Raw genomic sequence first — 24,549 nt, 5'->3', positions numbered from 1 at the left:
GCTGCATCTATACACACACAAAAGTGTGTATAGATTAGGTATGAACTGCATTGGTAGCAATCACACACATGCCTAACTGTCCAGCTACACAGTAGTTAATTCTGTTTCCCCAGCGTTTCCCTGTTCTATTTTACATTGTGTGAAAACTCAGATAGAATGCAAACATCAGCCTCGCTTTAAGGCATTCGCAATGGCATTCCTAGCCCTGGAAATCTTGCTGAGCCGTGTTCTGACTTCTGAAACTGTGTCGGGTATTCCTTTCACTTGCCCAAAGCTATCCTTGAAGCCCTAAGGCTAAAATCCATGCTTTAAAGAACTTTAAAGAAGAAGCAGAAATCCTCAGTTTCTGCAACCAGTACCAAATGCCAGGCTTGTGTAGCTCAGCCACAGGATCCTACGATATCAGAGAATAAACCATGTCATCTAGGGCAATTGGTCAGGTACTAGGTGCAGCAAAGAAAAAGAAGAGGGCACTAGGACAGGAAAGGAGGTAGTAGCTGGGCCCACATATAAAGCAGTCCAAGGAATGTTTAATCAGGAGTGAGTCCCACTATGATCAGTGGCTCTAGATCCTGGAGATGAGCCTACTGGGTAGTACGACAGACTGTTCTCTCCGGAGAAATGAGGCACAAAATCAGCTACAGGGCCTAGTTAAAGGCATAAAAAAAGCCTGGCTGCAAAGGCCCATCTAGTGAGCCAGTGGTATAGTGGTTAAGAGCAGTGGACTCGTAATCTGGTGAAATGGGATTGCTTCCCCGCTCCTCCACATGCAGCTGCTTGGTGACCTTGGGCTAGTCACACTTCTCTGAAGTCTCTCAGCCCCACTCACCTCACAGAGTGTTTGTTGTGGGGGAGGAAGGGAAAGGAGAATGTTAGCCGCTTTGAGACTCCTTTGGGTAGTGATAAAGCGGGATATCAAATCCAAACTCTTCTTCTTCTAGTCTAGCATCCTGGGTCCCACATCAGACAACCAAATGCTCATGAGAAGCAGGACCTGAAAACAGCACTCTCCCCAGTTATGTTCTCCTGCAACTGGTATTCAGAGCCACACTGCCTCTTATGGCTTTAGCAGAGGAACAGATTCGTGATAGATGGGCTCTCAATAGCTACTAGCCTCCAGAGTTGGAGGGGCTGAACAGCAGCTGCTGGAAACCATGAGAGAGCGGGATGCTCTTCAGCTCAGGACCTGCCTGAGGATTTCTCACAAGCATCTGGCTGGCCACAATGAGAAGAGGATGCTGGAGTAGATGGGCCACTGGCCTGATCCTGCAGCCTCTTCTTAAATTCTTATTCTGGAGGGAGTATATAGTCATCATAACTAATAGCTGTGAATAAGTTCCTCCTCCATGAATTTGTACAATCGCCTTTCAAAGCTACCCAAGTAGGTGGACTTTTGACACTACGGAAATTGGTCCGAAGCCAACTCTTTTCATTGTATTACCCATTCCTGCCTTTAGCGTCATTTCAGGGCAGGGGAGGGGGAAATATCAGCAGATCAAGATATATACAAAGGCAAATATGCATCATTGATGCACAAGATAAAAGTACCAGCACTGTCTCTCCATGAGCAAATTTATTTCAGCAGATGTGTTGTACCAACAAAAAGCTTCCTTCAGACTAGGGTCAGTATCACCTTTATTACTCTCCTCCAGGCACATTGCGGTCCTCCTTAAGCAGAGGTAGAATGCACAGGTTCTAGAGTCTGGCAACAGAGCACCAAAAGTGATGTGAGCAACGCCTCTTTTCAAAGCCACTACCACCTCTCTGAAAAGCAGCACGGTCCACCTGCAGGTTTCAGGGTTCGAAAGGCACCCTACAGCTCACAATCTTCAGCCATTCAAGGCAAGGCTCCATGCTTACGGCCAACTTCCACAAAGGCCTCCACACACCGATCAATATCCTCGTCACTGTGAACAGCCGAGATCTGCACCCGGATGCGAGCTTTTCCCTTGGGCACCACGGGGTAGCTGAATCCAATGACGTAGATGCCTGACAGGTGAGAAAGGGGGGGGGGGAGAGATGAGTGTAGCAGAGGCAGCAGATCAACTGCATAAGCAAGACCTTGTTTTGTTTCTTTAATAAATGAGTAAAATAAATAATAAACAAAGATTCATAAATAAAACTCTTTCACAAGGCAGCACACAAAAATGCATAAATAAATATATCACAAGAATATAAGATTACACAATTTAGGAAAATAATACATTAAAATATCATCATCCATCCCTGTAACTCATATGGGGGCATGCCACATTTGACTAACTTCCACAGTTTCATGAACTTCGCTGCCAGGCTGACCTAGAGAATCTACAACATTTGATGCGGATTGTTAAGCATCACTCGGGAGAAAACCCAACACTGTATCAATGGACTGGTTAAATTCCATCTCCATTGTGCAGATATTTCTGTACAACAGCACATGCAAGCTTCTTGCCAGGCAACTTGCAGGAAGCAGGCGACAGATCCCCACTCCCTGAATCTCTTATTTATGTTCTTAGTGTTTTGCTGAGAATAGCAAATCTCCACATGCTCAGAAACTGCACCAGGGTCCCCAACCCTATTATTATTATTATTATTATTATTATTATTATTATTATTATTATTATTATTACTATTATTATTATTGGAAGTTTTTAATATTTGATGTTTTACCATGTTGGACGCACCCAGAGTCAGAGAAAATAAAGATATCCACATGGTGGCAGAGGGAAAGCTAAGAAGTAAGAGGACTTGGTTTGGCTGCCTTCACTACCCTCTCGCACTGCAGACTATCACCCTAGCTGTCATACAGCCCAGGAGGACCAAAAAGGCAGTTGGCAAGGTGACAATGCTATACTGCTCTGAACTAGCCAGCCACTTCTTGGGTTGCAGACTGTTGTTTAGTACTGCCCAAGATTTATTCCAGTGTGGCAGATGGCGCACCTCTTGGATCAGGTCTTGTCTTAGGCCAGCTCTGGATTGCGACCAAGAGTACAATAAGGGGTGTGTGTTTACCAGTGTCAAACTTCCAGGATGGTTTTCTGGAGACAATGCTGCCCTCTACAGAGCTGCCAGGGAAATTCCTGTTGGAAGATGCAGGAGTGGCTCTGTGACAGCTTAGAGGGACTTCTGCTGCTGTTAAGGTGTGATTGAAACCAAAGCAGAAAGGCAGCTCTGGAGGGACGTCACTTGACTGAGCAAATCTGGGTTGAAGAGGGGGAGAGTAGCACTGAATCAAGGAGCAGGAATCTGCAGGAGGGGAGAGCGCTGGTTGGTCACTGTGAGAACAGTATGCCAGCAGGCTGTTCTTATCCATAATGTTTTTGGATGTGTAGCAAACATCGTTTTAGGAACTTGAGAGAAAAGCAGAAATGCCTCTTAAGACTGGCCAACTGGAGTTTTTTAAAATTGCAATTACTTAGTATTTTTATATGCTTATTTTCAGATGGCAGATTATTATTATTTTTTTAAAAAATGGATCAAACAGATTTGATTCAATGCTGCAGCTTTATGCTGTCCTTGTCAGTCAGCACTATGATGCCCTTCTTATACTTAACAGTGTACAACAAGCAAAAAGTTCGACAAATGGCATTCAACACAGCTTCCGCCCAGGGTGGAGGCACAAGTGGGTATATTGAATTTCTGCCTGTTCTGGAGTAACCCCTCAGAACAGGAAGAGCAAGAAGCAACAGGGGTTGGAGGCATGAGGTCTAGTCTCTACATGTGGCCCATTCTCAAAACAGTCTCTGAAATGAAAGTAGCAGGAGCAGCAACACATATTGGCAGGCAGATTATGGTTCATGACCACTGGTATAGGGGATCGGGGATAATGCCACTGCCAAATCATTAAGAGAAATGCAGGAACACTTAAGAGTCAAGACAGGGAGGAGAAAAACAAAGGAGGTTTAAATAAGTGTCCCATGCTGTGTCTATGGTAAAGCAACTGGTACACAGCATGGAGGTTAGGGATCTGAAGACAGAATTGCCATGCCTTAACCAGGAATAGGGTCTGTATTATTAAATACCTATTTTACAAGAAGTGCTGAGAATGCTAGTTAGTATAGCATAATGCACAATATAAAGCAAAACAAAAAACAGCCCAGCCAATTTTATTAGCTCTGAAATGCAAAACAATATATATATAAAGATGCACTCAGTGTCTTAAAGCAAGAATTAGCTCATCAGCTTTTCCTCCTTTTGTCCTCAGAGGCTGCCTGGGAGTTCCCCTTACTTGCTTCCCTGAGTTACTTGCTGTGCAGAATTGGCTTCACATGAAATGGGGATACAAGGAGAGCCACACCGATTGTGACAGCTTCCAAAGCAAAGAAGAGTCTCTGGGTTTTTCCTCCCAACTCAAAAGTTCTTAAAGCCATCCCAGGGCTTTTCAGGCAGTAACACCCAAAGATATCATAAGCTACGCGAAGAATCCCCTGTCCCACATTGATTACCTCTCTTCAGCATGTCATCAGCCATCAAGGACGCCAGCCGGGCATCACCCAACATCACAGGGCAAATAGGGTGGTCATTCCCTGAAATGGTGAATCCAGCTGCCGCCATCTTGCTTCGGAAACTGCAAGGAAGAGGAACGCCTTCAGCGTGGGACCTGCTTTGCCTGTCCCCTCTACGGAGCACTCCCTCCCTCTCCCATTTACGTCTGTGGAAGGGACTGTGTACTATTTTGCTTCCATTCTGACACAGAAACTCTTCTGACAGCAGAAAACATAACACCCTCTAATAAAGCACTGGTGTGTAGAGTGCCGACAGCTATAAGTCAAAATGTGACCAGTGACAAATGAAAGGAAGACGACAGTATATTTGGAGGAACCAAAAGATGTACAAAAGTACAAATAGTACTTTCGGGGGGAACGGGACTAGCTGAGCAAACTCCCCCCCCAAAAAAAGCCCAATGAGGGTTCAGCATGTTCAGTGGCCAAAGAAGGTGGAAAACCAGGAAGGAAAATGGAGTATCCTAAGAAGGGGCGCGCACTGTGGGTTGTAAACCATCTTGAGGACAATTTGAACAAAAGGTGGGGTATAAATGCTCTAGATAAATGACGGGCTCCCTTACCGTGTGGTCTTGGCAGCCATGGACTGTGCAATGGCATTGCTCTCCATGAGGAGATCCAGAGCCTTGGAGGCACAGCCCACCACGGCAGGAGGCAAACTATTGGAAAAGAGGTAAGGGCGCGAACGTTGGCGCAGAAGGTCAATGAGCGCTTTGGGGCCGGTTGTGTAGCCACCTGCAAAGAGAAGCAAGACAAGGTTAGTTCAAGGCCCCAATGGGCCACCATAGATGACTGTGCTCTTCAAGGGGGCGGAGGGAGACGCTCATTTGTTGTGCTCATCTGCTCTACCCAACGGAGGTGTGGGAAACCTTTGACCCTCCAGAAGTTGCTGCCCTACAACTGCCATCATCCCTGCTTGCTGGGGGTGATGGGAGCTGTCGTTCAGCAATGACGGGAGGGCCAATAGGTCCTCACACCAGCTCTAGAGCAATCCCTTCTAGATTGTAAAATGGATTTTGTCAATGGTAGACGCACAGAACTGAACCACTCTTCCTTTAAGGCAGGGGCAGGGAGAGGGACGAAAGTGGGCAGAGCCAAGGATGTGCTTTTACCTTTACACAGCAGGCTGCATTCCAGCCACACACACACACACACACACACACACACACACACACACACACACAGGTTTTCTACACACACAAACACACACCTCTCTCTTCTCCATCCAAGCAAGTGAAATACATTATCACAGTTCAAGGGTATATTCCAGCCAGGCAAAAGCATTTGAGCACAGAGCAGAGACAGTAAGGGCTGTGGTCTACGGAGAAGGGGGCTGGCCAGACGAGGGGCATTGCCTCCGAAGAGTTCCAGGGGCCAGGCAGAGAAGCCTGGAGGGCCACATTCTGCCCCAATGCCTGAGATTCCCAATCTGCGCTTTAAGGTATCAGGTGCTGCCAAAGTCAAGGCAGAATTGGGGCCTGGGGACTTTGCTGCTCTCCAATTTTTACTTGAAACGGCTTCCTTCAACTCAGTGGTTTCTCTTGACTCTACAGTGGTGCCTCGCAAGACGAAATTAATCCGTTCTGCGAGTCTCTTCGTCTTGCCGTTTTTTCGTCTTGTGAAGCACGGCTATTAGCGGCTTAGCGGCTATTAGCGGCTATTAACGGCTTAGGGGCTTTAAGAAAAAGGAAACAAACTCGCAAGAACTCGCAAGACGTTTCGTCTTGCAAAGCAAGCCCATAGGGAAATTCGTCTTGCGGAACGACTCAAAAAATTGAAAACTCTTTCCTCTTGCACGTTTTTCATCTTGCGAGGCATTCGTCTTGCGATGTACCACTGTATTCACTTTCCCTGCCCCCATATTCAAGGATGTTCCTTGTGTCTAACCTCTCTAGCTTTGGCTCAAAGATGACATAACCAACCTGCCTCTCAAACCATCTCTGTGAAAGAGAAGTGAGAAGAAGAATAATGAACAGGGGGAGCTCTGGGAAATGGATGGTGGTGAAGAAGATGTCAGCTGTGCTGAGTTTGGAAAGACAAGCAGGGCAGAAGTTATTAATACAATAAATAAATAAATGTATTTTTCTCCCCTACACTTCTAATTAGGGTACTACAAGTTAACAACTGCACCTGCTGCTCCCCCAAGCGCCTTCCCAAGTGTGGAGTTGATTATAGTGACTTGGTCCATCACTCCCAAGAGTTCGTCAGTGCCCCTGCAAGGAGAAAATAACTGTTATTAGCTTAGGCTTCAGAATTCTCCCATTCGTCTGTGCCAGAGCTGGGGAAGCTTTCTCCTCCAGTGCTGCTGGACTACAACTCCCATCATCCCCAGCAACTGGAAATGCTGTGACGGCCTGCACGTCGTCTGGGAAACAGCTAAGAATATAAATGTAGGCCAGTCACCAACTCTCAGCCTAACCTACCTAAATAGTAAGGCAGGTTGGTGAGACAGTGCCCCATTCACTCTAATGGAACAGACTCCACAGCTGGTTTGTTTCCCTTCTAAGAAGCCCGAATTGCTAGCCAGGATTAAACCATGGTTTGTTGTTTGCTTACAGACTGTGGTTTGTTACAGAACAGCAAACCATAATCTTGAGTTCAAACTGAAGACAAAGCAATCTCCTTCCTGATTTTTTGCCCTCTTTCCATTAATATTATTATTTATCCAATTTGTATACAGCCCTTACATCACAAGATTACAAGGAGGTCCACAACATAGGCCAGTTAATGGGGCTTCCATAAAAGCCATAAAAAAGTACAGTGTGGTTTATTAAGCTTCCTGTTTGACTGCTATGAGCTAACTTAGCCAGGGCATAAAAGATATCACTCTTCTTCAACCATCCCATTGGTCTTTTGTTCTCGCCCCAGAGTCTGCTTTATATTCTGCTATTTTAAGTCATTATTATCATTGTCACTATCATCTTATAATGCAACGCTGGGTTTTATATAGTGTGTTTGATACTGTATTTTCACTGGTGTGCCACTTTGGGAGCTAAAAAGCAGCACAAAATTAATCCTGACTAATTATTCTCAGGGCTGCTACCCTTGCTCACTTCGTTTGCCAACCTCCCTCCCCGCTTCCTATGCTTGACCAACCCCCCTCCCTTTACACTTGGCCAACCTTGCCAAACCCACCCTTACAGGTCACTCAAACCCCAGTACAGGTAAGCTACAGAGCAAGAGGCAGGACAGGCTGGGGCAACTCTCCAGCAACCATCTGGCTCTGTGATTATTTCCCTCCTCCTCGGTCTCTGACCCTGCTGAGGCCAAAATAGCAGCATCAGTATGGTGTCCTGGTGTTCCTCTGTGGTTTGCCATGACCACCTGTTCATTCACCTGCCTGCCTGGGCTGCCCACATGCTATTCGCTGCCTTGCTGCAGCTCACATGGCTGCAGCAAACTGCACCTTGACAACATCCTTACAATTTTATTATATAGTTAGAAATCACTTGCGATAATTTTTCTTTGCTAAAAACAACAGCAACAAAGAATGCGACAAAATAGAATAATTTGATATTTTTTACCGTCCGTTGGGCCCAAGAAATCCAGTGGCATGACATTCATCAACAAAAACAATGGCTTTGTATTTCTGGGAAAGTCTACAGATTTCCTGCAAGGGAGCAATGTCACCATCCATGGAGAAAGCACCATCCGTAGCCACCATCCTCAAACGATATTTCTGCGTAGGAGAGCGAGCAGGGATGTGGTCAATGGAGACCAAGTAAGCAAGAACCTAAGGAAAATTGCTCATGGGGAGGTGGACACTTGGGAAAGCAGCAATCTGACATTGCTTTGGAGCCACAGCACCAACTTACTTGGGCATCCTGCAACTTGGCTTCCAGGTCCTGCATGTCCATGTGCTTGTAGCGATATTTGTTGGCTTTACACAGCCGGATCCCATCAATGATCGAGGCATGATTCAGCTCATCTGAAAGTATTGCATCTTCAGGGGTCAGTAGAGCCTGTAGGTGCCGGAAGGCAGAGAGAATAGTTACAGCAAGCACCTGCTTAAGATACATCACTTAACAACTGATGTTTCATACTTCCCTAAAATAACAGGCTACTCCACATACTATTAAAAAATGCCCACAAGGGTCCTGTGGCATTTTTCTTTCCCAATACAAGGGATATCTAACTTAAGCCAGTGTTGTATAATGGTTAGACCTGGGAGACCAGGGTTTGAATCCCCACCCATGCATGAAGCTCACTGGGTGATCTTGGGCCAGTCACCATCTCTTAGCCTAACCTACTTCACAGGGTTGATGTGAGGATGAAATGGGGAGGACAAGAACCATGTACACTACCTTGAGCCCCTTTGAAGAAAAAGGTGGTATATAAACTAATAAATAAAATAACTATGTTGTGACGCTTGTGTTATCCATTATGGCCATTGTGAATGCTCTGTGTGATTTTTTGGATACATAGAAGTTTAACACAGGGGTTGCTAACCTGTGGCCCAGATGTTACTCCACCCAGTGTGGCTAATAGTCAGGGATATTGGGATCTGTAGCCCAGCAGAATCTGAAGAGCCATAACTTCCCCAAGTCCACTTTAACAAAATTGTCATGAACTATGTGTATTGCACGCTCTTTCCTTTTGTCCTCACTGACACACACACACACACCTCCCAGTATGTGGCTGTGCATGTCTGCCAACTGAAGATAACCATGCATATTATGAAGTAAACCTTAGTCCACAAAAACTTATGCTATAATAAAGTTGCTTAGTTTCTAAGTGCCGTGAGATTCTTAGTTCCCTGTTGGTGCAACATATTAACATGGCTACCCCTCCAGAAATATGTCACAAAGAAAGTTGCTCTGGGATTTTGATGCTTTCCACTGACCACCCCCCAACCATCAACACCCAACTTCCTACACACAAAGTGCTATGAACCTCAAAGATCCCAGCATTGGCATCAAAGCAGCTGGCGTAGAGAATGGTGTCTTCTCTCTGATGGAAACGGGCAATCTTCTCCTCCAGATCCTTGTGTATATTCTAATGAGAAAGCACAGAAGATTCCAATGGTTATCCTGTTATGTTGCTTTGAGACATGTTCTTTTCCTCATTAAGCAACTAACAAATTTAATACATTATATATTATTGTCATCATTAATGCTATAGCCAGACATTCTAGATCACTTATTTATAAACACTGAAAGTTAAATTGGGATCCTCTTTTGTTCCAGGGTTCCATCCCTGCTAAGATTTGTAGAAGTACCTTGGTTGTTGAATGGCCTGGCTCCTGAACAAATCGGCTCCTGAACGCCACAAACCTGGAAGTGTGTGTTCAGGTTTGCAAATGTTTTTTGGAAGCCGAACAACCAACATGGCTTCTGATTAAGTGTAGGAAGCTCCTGCAGCCAATTGGAAGCCGTGGCTCGGTTTTCAAATGGTTCTGGGAGTCGAATGGACTCCCGGAATGGATTAAGTTCAACAACCAAGGTACCACTGTACTCCAGTCCTCTTTAGCCAGTCTGCTTGCCCCCAGGGCCCAGCACTGAAAAATCTACATGACTATACCTTTTATTCTGTAGGATCTACCTTGACTGAAACAGGCATATGGGAAAGGCTATTACTTCCCTCCATCCAAAACAGGCCCAGCTTTCTTGCCAGAAACATCTTGATGACTGTGGAAATACCACCATAAGGAGAGTCATGCTGGATCAGGCCAAAAGCACATTTATTCCAGCATCCTGTTCCCCCAATGGTCAAACAGATGCCTATGGGGAGACAGCAAGAAGGACCTGAACGCAACAGCACTCTCTCTACTTGCGCTTCCCAGCAAATGGGAAGCAGAGACATACCGCTTCCAGCTATGAAATTTAACATATAAATTCATTTCCCCCGAGGTTGTATCTTGGCAAATTGATATACAGTGGTACCTCGGGTTACATATGCTTCAGGTTATAGATGCTTCAGGTTACAGACTCCGCTAACCCAGAAATAATACCTCGGGTTAAGAACTTTGTTTCAGGATGAGAACAGAAATTGCGCAGCGGCAGCACAGCAGCCCCCATTAGCTAAAGTGGTGCTTCAGGTTAAGAACAGTTTCAGGTTAAGAACGAACCTCCGGAATGAATTAAGTACATAACCAGAGGTACCACTGTACCGATAAGTTTGGCAGCTCTGTGTGTGTGGTGGTGGATAGGCATGTACAGTGATCCTTCCCATTATTATTTTTTCTTGGGGAGTGGGTGATGGAAGGTGTATGTGTCCGCACTCAATTCAAAGGCTGATTCCTATGTATGGTGACAGGTTCTTCATCAATGAAGGTGCACTGAAGCCTTAGAAAGATGTCTTTTGTTGTTCAGGGCCACTTCTGAGACACATGAGAAAATTCCCCCGAGAGGAGCTGCATCGTCATTCTATCGGGATAGTTTTAGGTGGGGCTGTGTAGCTGCCTAGGGGCAGAAATTGTTAACTTGCGCATCGTGGGAATCTTTTCCCTTAAAGTGATGTTTCTAGCCTGTACATGTTGAGAGTGTGTGGGTAACATCTGATAATATCAAATAGTCAGCTATGGGGTGGAGACAGGGTGCCCTGTGTGGTTTCTTCTTACTGCTTCTTCCCACAACCATAAGAAGTGTAAAATTATGCATAGCATGCAAATACATGTAAATATGCTTATTCTGCATCATTACTGCTACACACTTTCATTGTTTTCTTCATGCAGAACTTTGAATTTCCTTCTCCCCTCCCCCCCCACAAAAATGCAAAGTCCTTGGATTACAGCTGCTTGTGAATTAATAAAAAAGCATCAATGCAGCCAGAGCTTTTCCTTAATTGCTAAAACAATAGCAGTTTTAATCAAGAAGCTTGCCCTCAAAGCAATTACTTGAAGCAGGCCAGTGGCATTTTCAGACGCTTGCACTGCAAATATGGTTAGGTCTTTGCAACACTCCTGCTCATCCCTACTTGTGTTCCACAGATGAAGCGGACGGAACTGAGGCCAGCTCCATACTTCTCCAGGGCCTCCAGTCCAGAACGGATCACCTTGGGATGGCTGGACAATCCTAGGTAATTGTTGGCACAAAAATTCAGGATATCTGCAACAACGAGAAGAAGGTTGAAACAAACGAGCGATGCACACACACTCTTACCTTATTCATCTTCTTAAGTAGTTGCACATTTCTCACTTTGATTCTAGGAACATAGGAAGTCGCCTTGGACCACGCCAGGCTATTTAGCTCTCTACTGTCTTCAGTGATGCTCTTTAGGATCTCCAGCAGGTGTTTTCTCTACCACCCACTATCTGATCCCTTTAACTGGAGATGGTGGGGGCTGAAACTGGAGCCTTCTACATGCAAACCATGAGTTCCCCCATCAAGCCGGCCTCCCCCCCCCCCACCTGGCGATACCCAGATATTTTGCACTGCAACTCCCATCATCTCTCACCATTCACTATTCCTTCTTGGGCAGATGGGAGTTGTAGTCCAAAATATACAGAAGGCACCTGGTTAGAGAAGACTGCACCCAGTTATAGTCTCTTCCCTATAGTTGGAGCTAGAGGTCAGGTGGTGTTCATAGCATAATGCTTCTGTAGAGGGAAATGAGAAAAGAAGTCACTGCTGTTGCAATACTCATATGCCATGTCCACCCTACCTTACCCAGCTTAAGGAAATTTGGGGTGGAGAGGGTTGGCTGGCTGGCTGGCTAGGGAGAGAGATTTTATTACAAATCAAGCAGCAAATTTTATTAAACGAAACAAACAATTTACTGGTAGCTTTGGACATGTTTGTAAAACCGAGGATATTAAATGCCTACTTTGTGACGAAGCACTATGCCCACTTGAAATGCTAGGAATTTAAAGTTAAAATCCCAAATCAAACTTTCTAGCCCATTTTTGATGCTGAGAATTTGCGCTTATGTAACGCACTGTATTTTTAGCCACTTGAAATGTACAGATAACTTGAAAGAACTGGCTGCTTGAAATCTTTGGAGGAGGAGAATTTGATTCATGAGAAATTACAGTTCAAAGCAGAGCTCCACAAAGTTCCCCCCACCCCAGCTTGTGTGAGCAGCAGCTACATAGTTCAAACACAGGTCAAGTATCTGTGGCCTCCAGATGTCGTTGGACAGTCATCAACTCCAGCCACCATGACTAATCTTCCTTATTAAGGGTGGTGCAAACTGTGTCAAACCACATTGGGAGGGCCACAGATTCCTCATCCCTGATGAATTAAATGGAAAGGATACAGCTTTTTCTCAAAAATGACAGCTCAACTCAAAAGACATTAGGCAATAAGTCAAAATTCTGGAGTTTACACAAAAAGATCTGCCAATTGGTAAGAAAAGCAGAACTGAAACTCTCTCTCCATTTGTTTAACAACGCTACTTGGAACCAGGTCAACTAATCAAGCCTCCATGAGCTAAAGAGCTAAAACAAACACACCAAGAGTACTGAGCACAGGATCAGAACTATGGAAACAGTCCAGTTAAGGAATGTTCCATCAAACATATGCTAAGTTTCTACTGGCTATATCAATTACAACAATATATATTCTCACAATTGTGGCTCATTTTGTAAGAATAAATAATACTTAGTAATCTATATAATAGGCTATTATAGACATGATTAGTTTTCATATCAAGTCAGTTTTAAGGAAATCGCTTTACGTTTGGGGGAAAAAAATCAGTTCAGTGTTATTAGTCTAGCCGTGGCTGAAGTTAGAGAATGGTAACTCATATTGATGGAAGGGAGGGCTTTTACAGTGCCTGAAGAGTGTGAAAACATGGATTGGGGCACAGGAAAAGAGGTAGTTGTAGGGGATGAGTGTATTGTTTAAAAGGTTGGATCCAGCTGATCCATCAGTTTCACAAGGCAGATGAATAGCAAAACAGAAACAAGCTTAATCCACAGCATTCAGGCCCTGTGTCAGTTTTTCCTTCCTCCTTTTTGTTTGTGAGCAGGCTATTAGCCAACACCTGTTTGCAAATATACTTTTCGTTCTGCATAGCTCAGTGGAACTGCAGCACTCACTAGATAAATTACATTGCTGAGGGTAATAGGAGCCATGATGCTTTTCCTTATAACCAGCACCTAAGTTCAACAAGTTTAACAGGCCAAGGAACCCTGATGGAAGGGGGAAGAAAGGCGGCCATGTTCTCTTGGAGCTGTCAAAAGGAATCCTATTTGCCTAAGGCAAAAACTTTCCCCCGTAACCAGGCCTTTAACTACCGGTACCTGTTTCCTTTTAGAAGTGAGTGCAATGTTTTAATCTCTTTCCTCTTGGTTTTAATGTATCTATGCAGGCAGTGCTTTTTTCTGGGGGGAAGCATACCCCTAAACATTTTGCAAATTTAAGTTTGGCCTCATTGAGGGGCAGTATTTCAATATGAGTAGGAAAATGAGAGTATCCTTGAACATTTTTTGTATCAGATGGGTTGAGGGAAGTCAACAAGGAGAAATGGGATGTAACTAAGTTGTATGGACTTTATAATTTTGTATTGGAAAGTGAATAAAAATATTATGAAAAAGAAAACAAAACCTTTTTTTTAGGAAAAAAAGCACTGTATTTAGGGTTTATTGTCTGTCTGTTTTGGTTGTTAAGTCGCTTTAGGTTGCCCTGGGCATGATAAAGCGACTGGCAAAATTCAATTCATTAATTTAATATAATAATAAGGCAACTCCAGCCGAAGCTCTCTTTTTCCTATCCAAGTCCCCGCCCCGGGATTTTGCCTCCAGCGGGATGCCTTCCCGCCTGCCCACCACCCCACCTACCTCCGCGGCTGCCTTCCACCTGGATGCGCGGTCCTTGCCTCGAGGTGATCACCCTCTCGTCCTTCCAGGTGCCCGCGCCGCGTATGCCCTCGAGCTCCCCCTCCAGCACCTGCTGCAGCTGCGCCAGGGCAGACTGGGCCCGGGAGGGGCTGCCCAGGCCCGGAGGAAGCGGGGTCCTCAAGAGGTGCCTGCACCACCACATCGCCGAGCTCCGCGTGCAAAGCAAAAGAGAGGAGGAAGAAGAAGAGGCGAGAGGCAGGTCGCTGGAGGCGTAGGCCGAGCCAGCCAATCAGGCCTCCGCGGAAGCACGACCAATGGGCGGCGCAGCTCATTTAAAGGGGCAGAAAAGAAGACGCGGGCTGCGGGAAGAGGTGCCAATTGCAGGATGCTCTCAGCTTCGTGGATATGACTTTCACGGCTTTGCTTTTTTCTTTGTAAGTTTCCATGATTTTTAACGCAAGCTTCCAGTGGAGCGGGACCTTACGGTGGTGTATTCGGACTAACCCTTTTCTCCACCCTTATCTATCAGCTCCACACCCTGCTTCAATTTATACTTGGGGGAGGATTGTCATTCGCTTCCATGGGACATTTCCCCCGTATGCGAACCGCGGGCATGGATCCGGGTCGGGACCGTTTTGTGTGCAGAAGACAAATGCTTATTACCGCCTCCCGCCTCCCACGCTCTTTTTTTTTGTTTAAACCGGATCTAAAATTTTAAAATAAATTAATAGTTGTTCGGTCTTAAGTTCCATACCGGCGGCAAAGCAGGTGCTTTGGAAGGAAAAAGGTTTCCAGTTTCACTCCGTTCTCTCGTATGAAGCCCAGGAGAGCCGCTGCTGCCGGTCAGTGTCCGCAGTACTGAGCTTAGATGGGCCACTGAACTGGCCTGACTTCCTACGGCCCGGTCAGCAGGACCTGCGGCAGAAAAGGTGTTGCGCCGATGTCTAGAAGCGGCCTAGGGCTGGATGAGGGACAAAAAGAGCGTGGCTAAGATTGGAGGTTTCGACCGGAGAGATTTCATGGAGCTAAGAGGGCTGCTTACATGGGTTTGGCTTGGCTAGGAAACACCAGGAAGGTCCTGAAAGGGGCATATGTCTTTCTGACCCCCTGCCACCTGCACCCTAGCTAAGGATGACGTGCTTTAGGTCTGTGAAAAAGAAAGTAAGCTAGAGAGGGAGAGATCTGAGGCTCTGTTCTGGGGCAGTAGGCTTTAGCTGTTTGTTGGAATGTTTAAGCTGTTCCTCCACCTATTACCAACCTACAGTATATATTAATATATAATATGTATACTTCTAGGTTAGAGCGCATTTGATTTATACTGTGTCCATTCATTATGAATTAATTTTAATGAAACAATGCACTTCTAAAAGGGGAATTTCCTCCCATGGAAAGAGAGATTACTGGAAGCCAGGTTGCACTGCTGGCCCCACCTTCAGATATCCACAGTTAGGCTAGACTGTGTGCATATGGAAAGGTTCACATTCCTGTTCAGTGACAAAAATTTGCTTGGAAATATTGGTCACCATTATCTCTCAGCCTAACCTACCACAAGTGGTTGAGAAGGTGAAATGGGAAGGAAGAAACCCTGAGCTTGCAGGGTTGGATAGAAATAAATGAGAACTACAGTATAAGGAGGACAGGGAGGTTTGGTGGACAAGTTTGACGCTTTCAGATGTGGGTTCCATAGAAACTGAAGTGCCTAGTTCAGCACATAAAATAATAGGGGGGGTGTGCACTCATGACACATGCATTAGTGCTTAAGAAAGTGCAGAGCATAAGCATATAAGAATAGCTCTGCAGGATGAGACCAAAGGCCCATTTATTTCAGCATCCTGTCCGTAGAGAGGGCAACTTGATACCCCAAGGGTGCTCCCAAGCAGGCCCTGAGTGCAAGAGCACTCTCTCCACTTGTGATTCCTCGCAATTGGCAGGCAGAGGCATACTGCCTTTGACAGTAGAGGGAGAACATAGCCAACATGGGTAGTAGCCATTGATAGCCTTATCCTCCATGAATTTGTCTAATCCTCTTTTAAAGACACCCAAATTAGTGGTCATCGCATCATCTTGTGGGAGCTTTCTCCATAGTTTGACTATGTGCCTTTCCTCTGTCTGTTTTGTCCTGAATCTTTCAGTATTCAACTTCAGTGGATGGACAGGTCCCTGCCACAAGGAGCTTACATTTTTTAAAAAAAGCTAATCAAAGGAGGCACTTGGGTCAGTAAGGGACAAAAAGCAGTCTTTGAAGTGTGCTGGAAAGCTGTGGATGGTGGTCAATGTGGAGGAGGAGGGCTGGAGAAGTGAAGACCACAGGGCAGGGATTTATTGGAACATAAAAGCAGAGAGAGAGGCAAGGAGGACATAGATGGCTTTGACGAGAAGGACAAGGAACTTGTGTTGGATGCAGAAACAGACCGAAAGCCAATGAGGGAATTTTAAAAATTGTGTCACATGATCAGAACAATGAGAGGTGAATGCTGTTGGTGACAGAGTACTGAATAATTGATGTGATTGGCATCAGTGGCAGGGCAATGAAAATTATCCTTAATTTTATAAAATTTGTATGTCTGGAAGAAATTTATGGAGTCAACTGACTTGAAGCTTAGCCTGGGATCTTCAGCACCTTCTTCCCATCTTTTAAATTTGATAATGAATGATCTAGCTGTTTGTTCTCCCACCTTTCACAGAAGCATTGGCAGAATGTTTTTCCCTACTCTGTAGTTACACAACCTCACATTTGCTTGCCTCTTTCCTTCTTCATTCTTTTAAAAGTGCTCAGAGAGTCTGAGTCCTTGTCTGCGACTATTCCCAGAAGATTCCGGCATCACACCTATGTGGATGTTGTTTGTATAAATGTGTGCAATGTGCTGGCAAAGTATTGCAGTGGTTTAATTTGCAATGCAATCCTAACCACATCTGCTCAGAAGTAAGTCCTATTGGATTTAATGGGGTTCAGTCCCCAGTGAATAGGGTTAAGACTGCAGCCTAAATCCAATTTATCCCCGTTCATTAAAAAATAATAATTGCAGTTCCTTATAAACCTTTGCTACTTTTAATATACTCTTTATAGGTTTTAATTGTTTAAATTCTGTTTTAAGTGTGCTTCTGTAAGTCAACCTAGGAGCTTGCATGAAGGCAAAAAACATTTTAATAGTAACACCACCACCACTGTCACTCTGGATTTTGCTCACAAAATTATGTTACTAGACAATGAAATAATGGATTAATAACTCATTATAAAAGGTAGCAGCACAAACTGAAACCAATCCAATCTCTGTATATTTAGAGTACGCAGTGGCCTTTACTAGTTAAGCCATAGATTTGTGTTGAAAATGCAAGCATTGGAAATCTCAAAAATCTCAAACTGGATTAGGATTTGGGCAGAGAGCTGGGGGAGAGGCAACAGAATTCTTCATCAGAGATACATATACTGAATTTTCTTTTTGGATCATCTGTTTTCCACAGCTACCAGCTGTGCTTTAGAACAAAGCTTTCTTTTATATTCCACACTGGCTTACCCTGAGCTTTACCCACTACCCAACCCAACCTGTGCTACAAGCTATCTATCTACTCAGCCAGAATCTGCTCACTTTGTCTGTCTCTGGCTGCCCTAGCCATAAACACTTGCTACAGGAGAGACAGCTGCCTGCAGTTTCTTCCTTGTCATAGAGTAGGGTTTCTCGTGCCTTTTCCAGGCACAGCCTGGGCACCCAACTTTCGAAACTCAACTTATAAAATGACACTAAGAACGTTATCGGAATAGAGCCCCAAATTGAAACTATCTTTTGTGTTCTGTCCGCAGGCTTGCATTCTGCTTGGTGACACTGGGACCTTCAACATGGCAGTATAGTGTGGACTCAGAGCTGTTCATGCATGCAAATTTTGTTCAGTGTCTGCACGTCAGCCTCATCAAAACAGTGCCCCATACACCTACTCACAATTCAAGACAGATTTATCATTCCCTTGGTTGTTTTCACTTATCAAATTTTCTGGAGAAAATGTGGAATGAACAGAAAACAGCATGGGATGGCATTTTTATGAGGGCGCTGTCATGTGAGTGTTGCACAAAACTTGCACCATGATCAGCACCCATTGGCCCTGATGTTGCACATAACAGTGCACTACAAAGACTAGCAAAATGCAGTTAACAAGCGCACTGGCCTGAGGCAGTGGTTTTACATGGACGTACCTGATCTGCATCACAAGCAGATGAGAAAATGTGCATTACGAGATTGTGGTGGATGCACTACACAACATGCAGACACACATCAGCATCCAACATATTCCACAGGGTGGGTCCTGCATGGAACCCCACATTGGAAACCACGTGAAGCTCCTAACCCTGCATGTAGGATATCAGTGTGGAGAACTCTGCATGTTGAAGGTCTCAAGGTTTAGTTCTCAGCCTCTCCAACTAGGGATGGGAAAAGACCCCTTTATGAAAACTTGACAAGTCTGTATTGGTCAGGGTAGACAATACTAAGGCTATGTACACCAGTTTACTGAGCATCCAGTGCTCCCATCACCGACTGGAGAAATGGTGTACGCACAGCATTAACCACAATCCACATGTAACCTGTAATTTGTTAAAATCAAGTACCTTTAGATGCCTTTCCCCACAAACCAGCTTCAATCCCAATTGAAATAACAGTTTAGCTGCAGTTTAAGCCAGTAATGTGTAGACAGCCAAAGTTAAATGGACCAAAATTCTGAATTTGGATAGGACCTAGTTTTACATGGGGGAAGTGGTAATATGGTGATCAGCAGAGAAGTCCCTTTCCCACCTAAAATTTCCATCTATAAGCATGCCACACATATTTCATTGATTTTAATTTCATAGAACTTCACGGGCATTTCAAGGGATCCGATGCATTCATTCTGTAAATCTGTTTCCTGCATTCCCATGTATGCTGTCCTTTATTCTTACTCGAAACAGTAATTGTAGACCAGCATGGGCCTTGGGGCATCTCACTGTGTTACTATGCAACAGAAAAGTAACTGCTCCCCTCCCCCACAATTATCTTCAGTGAAGTGGGCAAGTATAAGAACACCACATAGTGGCAAACCAGTGTTTGGATGGGAAGTGTATTTGCCATGTGGACTTTAGAATGAAGCACTGTTTTAAACACATAATGGACACACCTCAAGGAGCAAAGTTGGGTAGGGAGGGGAGAGAAATTCAATTCCTTTAACGTTAAAAGTGTAATCTACTGAACTGACACTTTACAAAATGATACAAGAACTGAAATACAGCCATCCTTCAAAATTCATACTTATCTGAATTTTGTAATGTAGTTCTCCAAGCAAACTGTTTGCAAAAATGCATATATTAGGGGAAAGTGTGGATAAAAATGAACATATCCATGGAAGTAACATACAAAATTGCATATGACCAATTCATTGCAAAAAAGAAAAGTGTACATTGGTTAAAGCTGAATACAAAAATGTGATTAGGAGAAATTAAAAATGCTGGTGGCTTTTCATGAGGTTTTTTTTTAAAAAAACAACAACAACAACACCAAACTGCTGCAGAAATGTGGAGAATTTAAGATTGAAAAAATTAAAAAGTAGAACTGAAATTGACAGTTGTATTTTCATGCACGTGTCTATTGTGCTCACAAATACATTTACATTCCATAGCACTTAATCACTGCATTTGCTGAAACATGCTTGCCACATATTGTGGATCAGTTTGCATAGGACTAAGGAACCTACTTGCAAATTGGTTGGCCTTTTCCTTGTGAAACACACAACTATTTCTTAACTGCCTTTTTTCCATTGTAAAGTGAGATCATGCCTTGCTAGGCTGCCACCTAGTGGCTAATTATGTGGAGGTTTTCATGGTGAAACTTTCCATTCATCCAGATTCTTCACAATAACCCAAGAAAGTGTTCCCATAGTTTAGACACCAACAGAAGTTTGTTTCCTTCCATTGCACTTTCACTGATGCAGAACTCTCCCCCCTTCAAACTTTACAGAATCAACCGCGCATGGTCCCATTTTGAGAATGTACAGCTGAGCCTGAATTTTCAATGTTGTTTTATATAGCTGTATTGCAAAAGACAGTACACCGTGGGAAACCTAAGCCATTATGCTGTTTACATTTTATTTTTAACTCTAAAATTACAAAGACAGCTAAATCCTTCTTGCACAAAATTACACATACAAAATAAAATGGACAATCAGCTATCAGTCCTATGAGAATCTTCCGTTGTTTAAACAAGCATATCTTTTTAAAATAAAAATAAAAATGGGAGTACTGAAAATTATCCTTTCCATTCCCCCTCCTCATGGGGAAAAACCCCAATCCCAAACCTAAGCAATGGTAACACAGCTTTATAAAGTTACCTCAATAACAAGTCTGCCCCCTCTACATTCATTCTTCCCTCCCTCCCCCATTCAAGATCCACAATTGAAAAAAATAAAGATTGCTGGAGGTGTAGGATGCACTGCAGACACAAGACTTTAAACACAAAAAGCTGTGGATAGGCACTGAAGGGTTGGGAAGAATGGAGCTTCTGTTAACACCTGGAAGTTGGCAGGGACCAAGACAGTGGTCAGACTTGTTCGGAAAGAGACAGGAAATTAAATTTTCACTCTATCCCCACTTTGTTGTGGTCAAACTATCATGATTTTAAATAGAGAATCTCCCCCCTGCCCCATGATTCATTTTAATTCCTTGTCTCCAACTCTACCACCCACTCCAGACAACAGCACAGTCCTCCCCTTGAAAGAGCAGTGAAAAGCTTATCTCAGTCCATCCCAGGGCTAGAAAGACATCATCCTACATGTATGCAGTTACATTAGAATCTTATCCACCATGAAATTTTGAAGTTCTGTAAAAAATGAAGTTACCCTATTCCATTTTAGGTGGCTTCCACTATTAGTTACTTTTCTTAATCCCACCATTTCAGGGCCTTGGCTAAGAAAGTCATCCAATGCAAGTCCCTTTCATAATTCAAATATTTCTAAAAATCATCTCCAAGCAATAGGAACACTAAAACATTCCCTTATCTGACCTGGTCTTCCCTCATGCTCAAAACACAAACAAGTATTGCATACCTTTAAGAGGGAGGAGAAGAAAGATGAACACAGAAATCTATTTTAAAAATTCTAATTGGGGGGGAAAATTCAAACCAAAAAAGGGGGGGACTTTCATATTGATGAGTGTCATTTAAAAAAGCTATCGATTGAAAGCATTATAGGCAGAATAGTTCAGTCTTTTATAAAGCTGCAATAGAAAGGAGTAGAGAACAAAGAAGGAATCTATTTACAGAGTAGAGGTCAAGAAGAAAGTCCAAGAAAGAAGGTCCCAAGCTTGCACTTCACTTTTTCTTGGCCGACTTCTTTGCACTGGACTTTGCTTTGGGTTTCGACGCTTTTGCCTTTTTAGGCTTTGACGCCTTCACTGGCTTAGCCTTGACAGTCTTTGGCTTCTTGGCTTTCTTTGGAGCAGGCGCTGGCTTCTTTTTGGCTTTTTTGGGCGCAGGTTTGGGCTTCTTGGCCGGCGACTTGGCAGCAGCCTTCTTGGGCTTGGCTGCTTTCTTGGGTGTTGCGGCCTTCTTGACTTCCTTCTTGGCCTTCTTCACGGGCGCTTTCTTGGGCTCATCCCCCTTGGCCAGGCGGAAGGACCCCGAGGCACCGACGCCTTTTGTCTGCTTGAGAACACCTGTCGTCACCAACCTCTTGATGGACAACTTGATCTGGGAGTCGGCGTTCTCCCCCACTTTGTAGTGGCTCTTGATGTATTTCTGGATGGACTGGCGCGAGGAGCCAGCTCGGCTCTTTTCGGCTTGGATGGCGGCCACTATCATGTCCGAGTACTTAGGGTGGTCCGTCGACTTCTTGGCGGCCTTGGCCCGCTTGGGCTTGGCAGCAGGTGCCGTGGACGAGTTCTCGGTCATCCTCGCTTTGGAAGTTTCCCTTCAGGAAAACTGGCTCTTCGCCTCTGCCACGGGTGCACGTGGGACTCCTCCCTTGTTGATGAGGGGAGCAACACTTTTCACCCCCCTCAAAGAGTCTCCTCGTGGCTTAAAACAACACCACGCGCGAGTGTGGCTGTCGCCCCCCTTAAGGCTCCTGCGGGCGGGGTGTGGTCTGGGCAGCCGTCCCAGCGAATGCCCCCCACGGAAACTTAAGGAGCTCCCGGCTCAGGCTTCTGCTGTGCACCTGACCAGCTTCTTCCGCGGGCAAGCGGCCACGGTCAGCCCTCGCTGGCGTAGCTCTGTCCAGCGGCCCAGGCCCTGCTCGCCCCCCTCTTTCCCCGCTTCTCTCTCCGGGGCGCCACTGGACACCTCCTTCCTCCGCCGCCGCTGCTGCCTGTGCCTCCCGCTCTGCGTCTGGCTCTCTAGGCAGCAGCCGGCGCATCCGGGTATTTAGCGCTCAGGCGCGGACCGCGGTGAGGACAGGGCTGCTGGCTGCCTGTTCAGGCCCCGAATGGCGCCGCGCCGCTGACATCTGTGTTTCTTCCGCCGCCTAAAGCGGCTTTTTCCCGCGTCCCCCGGCGCCTCCTGGGCCCCGCACCGCGGCCGCCGGCTGCTCCGGTCCTTGAGCTCTTCGGCCCCGCCGCCGGCTCGCTCTCCCGCCGTCCCGCGCCTCCTCAGGGCGCCCCAAACGGCGCTGGGTGCGAGTGGGGCGCGGCGACATTTCCCCTTTGCGCCCCCATAGCCGAGCAGCCGAGGGGAGCCCCGGCAGGGGGAAAGGCGAGGACCAAGGGGCACCCCTGGGCCACCGGGGGACCCCCGTCCCGGCCCTCTGAGCGCCCCGAGAGCCGCGCAGGGGCCCCGGGAGCAGACCCCAACTAACACAGGGAGCCCCGAGCCAGGCGAGGCTCAGCTCAGACCTGGCCGGGGAGGGGGGAGGAGTGACTCCCCCAAGGGTGGGGGGTCTTTAGGGGGACCCTTGCCCCCCATCCCGTGGACCCCCTCCTCCAGACGCCCCCTCCCCGAAGCCCTAGCGCTGCGAAAACTTTCCTTTTTGTCGGATGGGAAGTTTGCAGCCATCCCCTCCCCCAAGGAGCACCTGGCAGCCCCCTGCTTGGACTTGGGGGTCTGTGGCCAGGGTGGGGGGCACAGGCCTGCCTTGCTTGACCTAAGGGGTAGAAAGGGACGGAGGGGGAGTTTGCCTCGCTAACTCTTGTTCCCCCAAAAAGTATTTCACTGGCCGCAGTGGTTTTCTAAATAATAACAAGTATGCCTATATAGGAAAGGATTGGGGAGGGGAGACGCGAAGCCCCCATATCTTAGTCAACCTAGGGTCGGCGCCTTTTCAGAAACTCCCCCCTATTCGTGCACTACACGTGTCCCCCCGCCCCCGGATCACTTTGAACCCCCACAAAAATGTTATCGAGATTTACATAGGAGGAACAAAACAGCCTTGGATTTTCAAGGTTGAGTCGATCCTATTACTTAAAAATACTTTCTCGACAAAAGTTATTGGGGAGGGGGGAAAGGTAGGTGACGAATTGGGGTGCAGGGCAGTTTCTTTAAATGTGTTAACCCTAATTTGCCAGTCCTGTGGGAGTGCTTAACTGTTGTTAGGAGATTAAATGTACGTGCCATCGCCATCTTGCTGGAAGAACTGAGGTTGTTTTTCCCCCATCTCCCCTCTTCAGATTTTTTTCTTCCTTAATAAAGATATTAATTAAAAGCGTTGTGGATGCAAAATTGAAGATGCGGAGCTGCAATCTGACGGCTTGTGGTATTGAGTAACTCCGGGGTGGGAAAGTAAAAAGCACCTCTAGAATACTTTTTAAGAATTATAAAAACAACCTGGGATCCTAGCAACACGGAGAGCACACTAGCAACAAATATATGTATATATAATCGGGCACTTTGGTACCTCTGTCTCCACCTCCCCCCATCCTCATAGGATCACCCCCCAACCCCATTGCAGCTCAATTTAAGACTTTTAAATGTGCGCTTTGCCTTTAGCTTTATTTAAAAATGATCATGGGGATTGCAGTTCTATGGCTGTGGCAGGCGAATAAACGTCAATATCTTTGAAATGCTCGTATCTTTTCTAGTGTTTTTATCTAGTAGAGTTCTTCCTCCAAAAGCAATCGGACTGATGTTTGTCTACTTGGAATAAGTGCAAACACTAATTTACATATTTTAAAAGGAGTCTTGTGTCCGGATATGATTCTGCTCAGTGAGGGAGAGCTACAGACTTGCGTGGTAGTGTTAACCCACCACTAAACACGGTTAAGTTGCTTAGGGAGTTCCAAAGTGAAATGATAGCAGGGGACGGTCGGGGAGACCCGTCCGTACACACCTAGCCCCTTTCCATTGTTTGGATTCCCGGTCTGGATAAGGGTGTGGGGCTTTTTTGCCAAGATACAGAGTTCCG

General features: G+C 45.5%; 2 protein-coding genes across 2 annotated transcripts; both read right to left on the bottom strand.

The window, feature by feature from the left end:
• Positions 1–1,554: 1,554 nt before the first annotated feature.
• GCAT (glycine C-acetyltransferase) lies at positions 1,555–14,438 on the bottom strand. Its single transcript, XM_081211122.1, has 9 exons — positions 14,206–14,438; positions 11,400–11,530; positions 9,378–9,479; positions 8,300–8,446; positions 8,009–8,163; positions 6,615–6,697; positions 5,048–5,219; positions 4,428–4,549; positions 1,555–1,989 (listed from the first exon to the last, which is right to left on the bottom strand). Exons 1-9 carry the CDS (start codon positions 14,405–14,407, stop codon positions 1,838–1,840), a joined length of 1,266 nt encoding a protein of 421 aa, XP_081067248.1. The 5' UTR covers positions 14,408–14,438; the 3' UTR covers positions 1,555–1,837.
• A 5,853-nt stretch (positions 14,439–20,291) lies between these two features.
• H1-0 (H1.0 linker histone) lies at positions 20,292–22,556 on the bottom strand. Its single transcript, XM_081211152.1, has one exon. The coding sequence runs from the start codon at positions 22,104–22,106 to the stop codon at positions 21,528–21,530; it is 579 nt and encodes a 192-aa protein (XP_081067278.1). The 5' UTR covers positions 22,107–22,556; the 3' UTR covers positions 20,292–21,527.
• Positions 22,557–24,549: the final 1,993 nt, after the last annotated feature.

This window comes from Podarcis bocagei (assembly GCF_964188305.1).
Source record: "Podarcis bocagei genome assembly, chromosome: 10".
Lineage (NCBI taxonomy): Eukaryota > Metazoa > Chordata > Lepidosauria > Squamata > Lacertidae > Podarcis > Podarcis bocagei.
This window is presented reverse-complemented; position numbering and strand designations above follow the sequence as displayed.

Coding starts and splice junctions, on each gene's coding strand:
- GCAT (XM_081211122.1), bottom strand. CDS start 14,407: ATGTGGTGGTGCAGGCACCTCTTGAGGACCCCGCTTCCTCCGGGCCTG. Junction 8,164..8,299: donor CCAAGTTGCAGGATGCCCAA/GTAAGTTGGTGC, acceptor TCTCCTACGCAG/AAATATCGTTTGAGGATGGT. Junction 4,550..5,047: donor ATGGCTGCCAAGACCACACG/GTAAGGGAGCCC, acceptor TCTTCCTTGCAG/TTTCCGAAGCAAGATGGCGG.
- H1-0 (XM_081211152.1), bottom strand. CDS start 22,106: ATGACCGAGAACTCGTCCACGGCACCTGCTGCCAAGCCCAAGCGGGCC.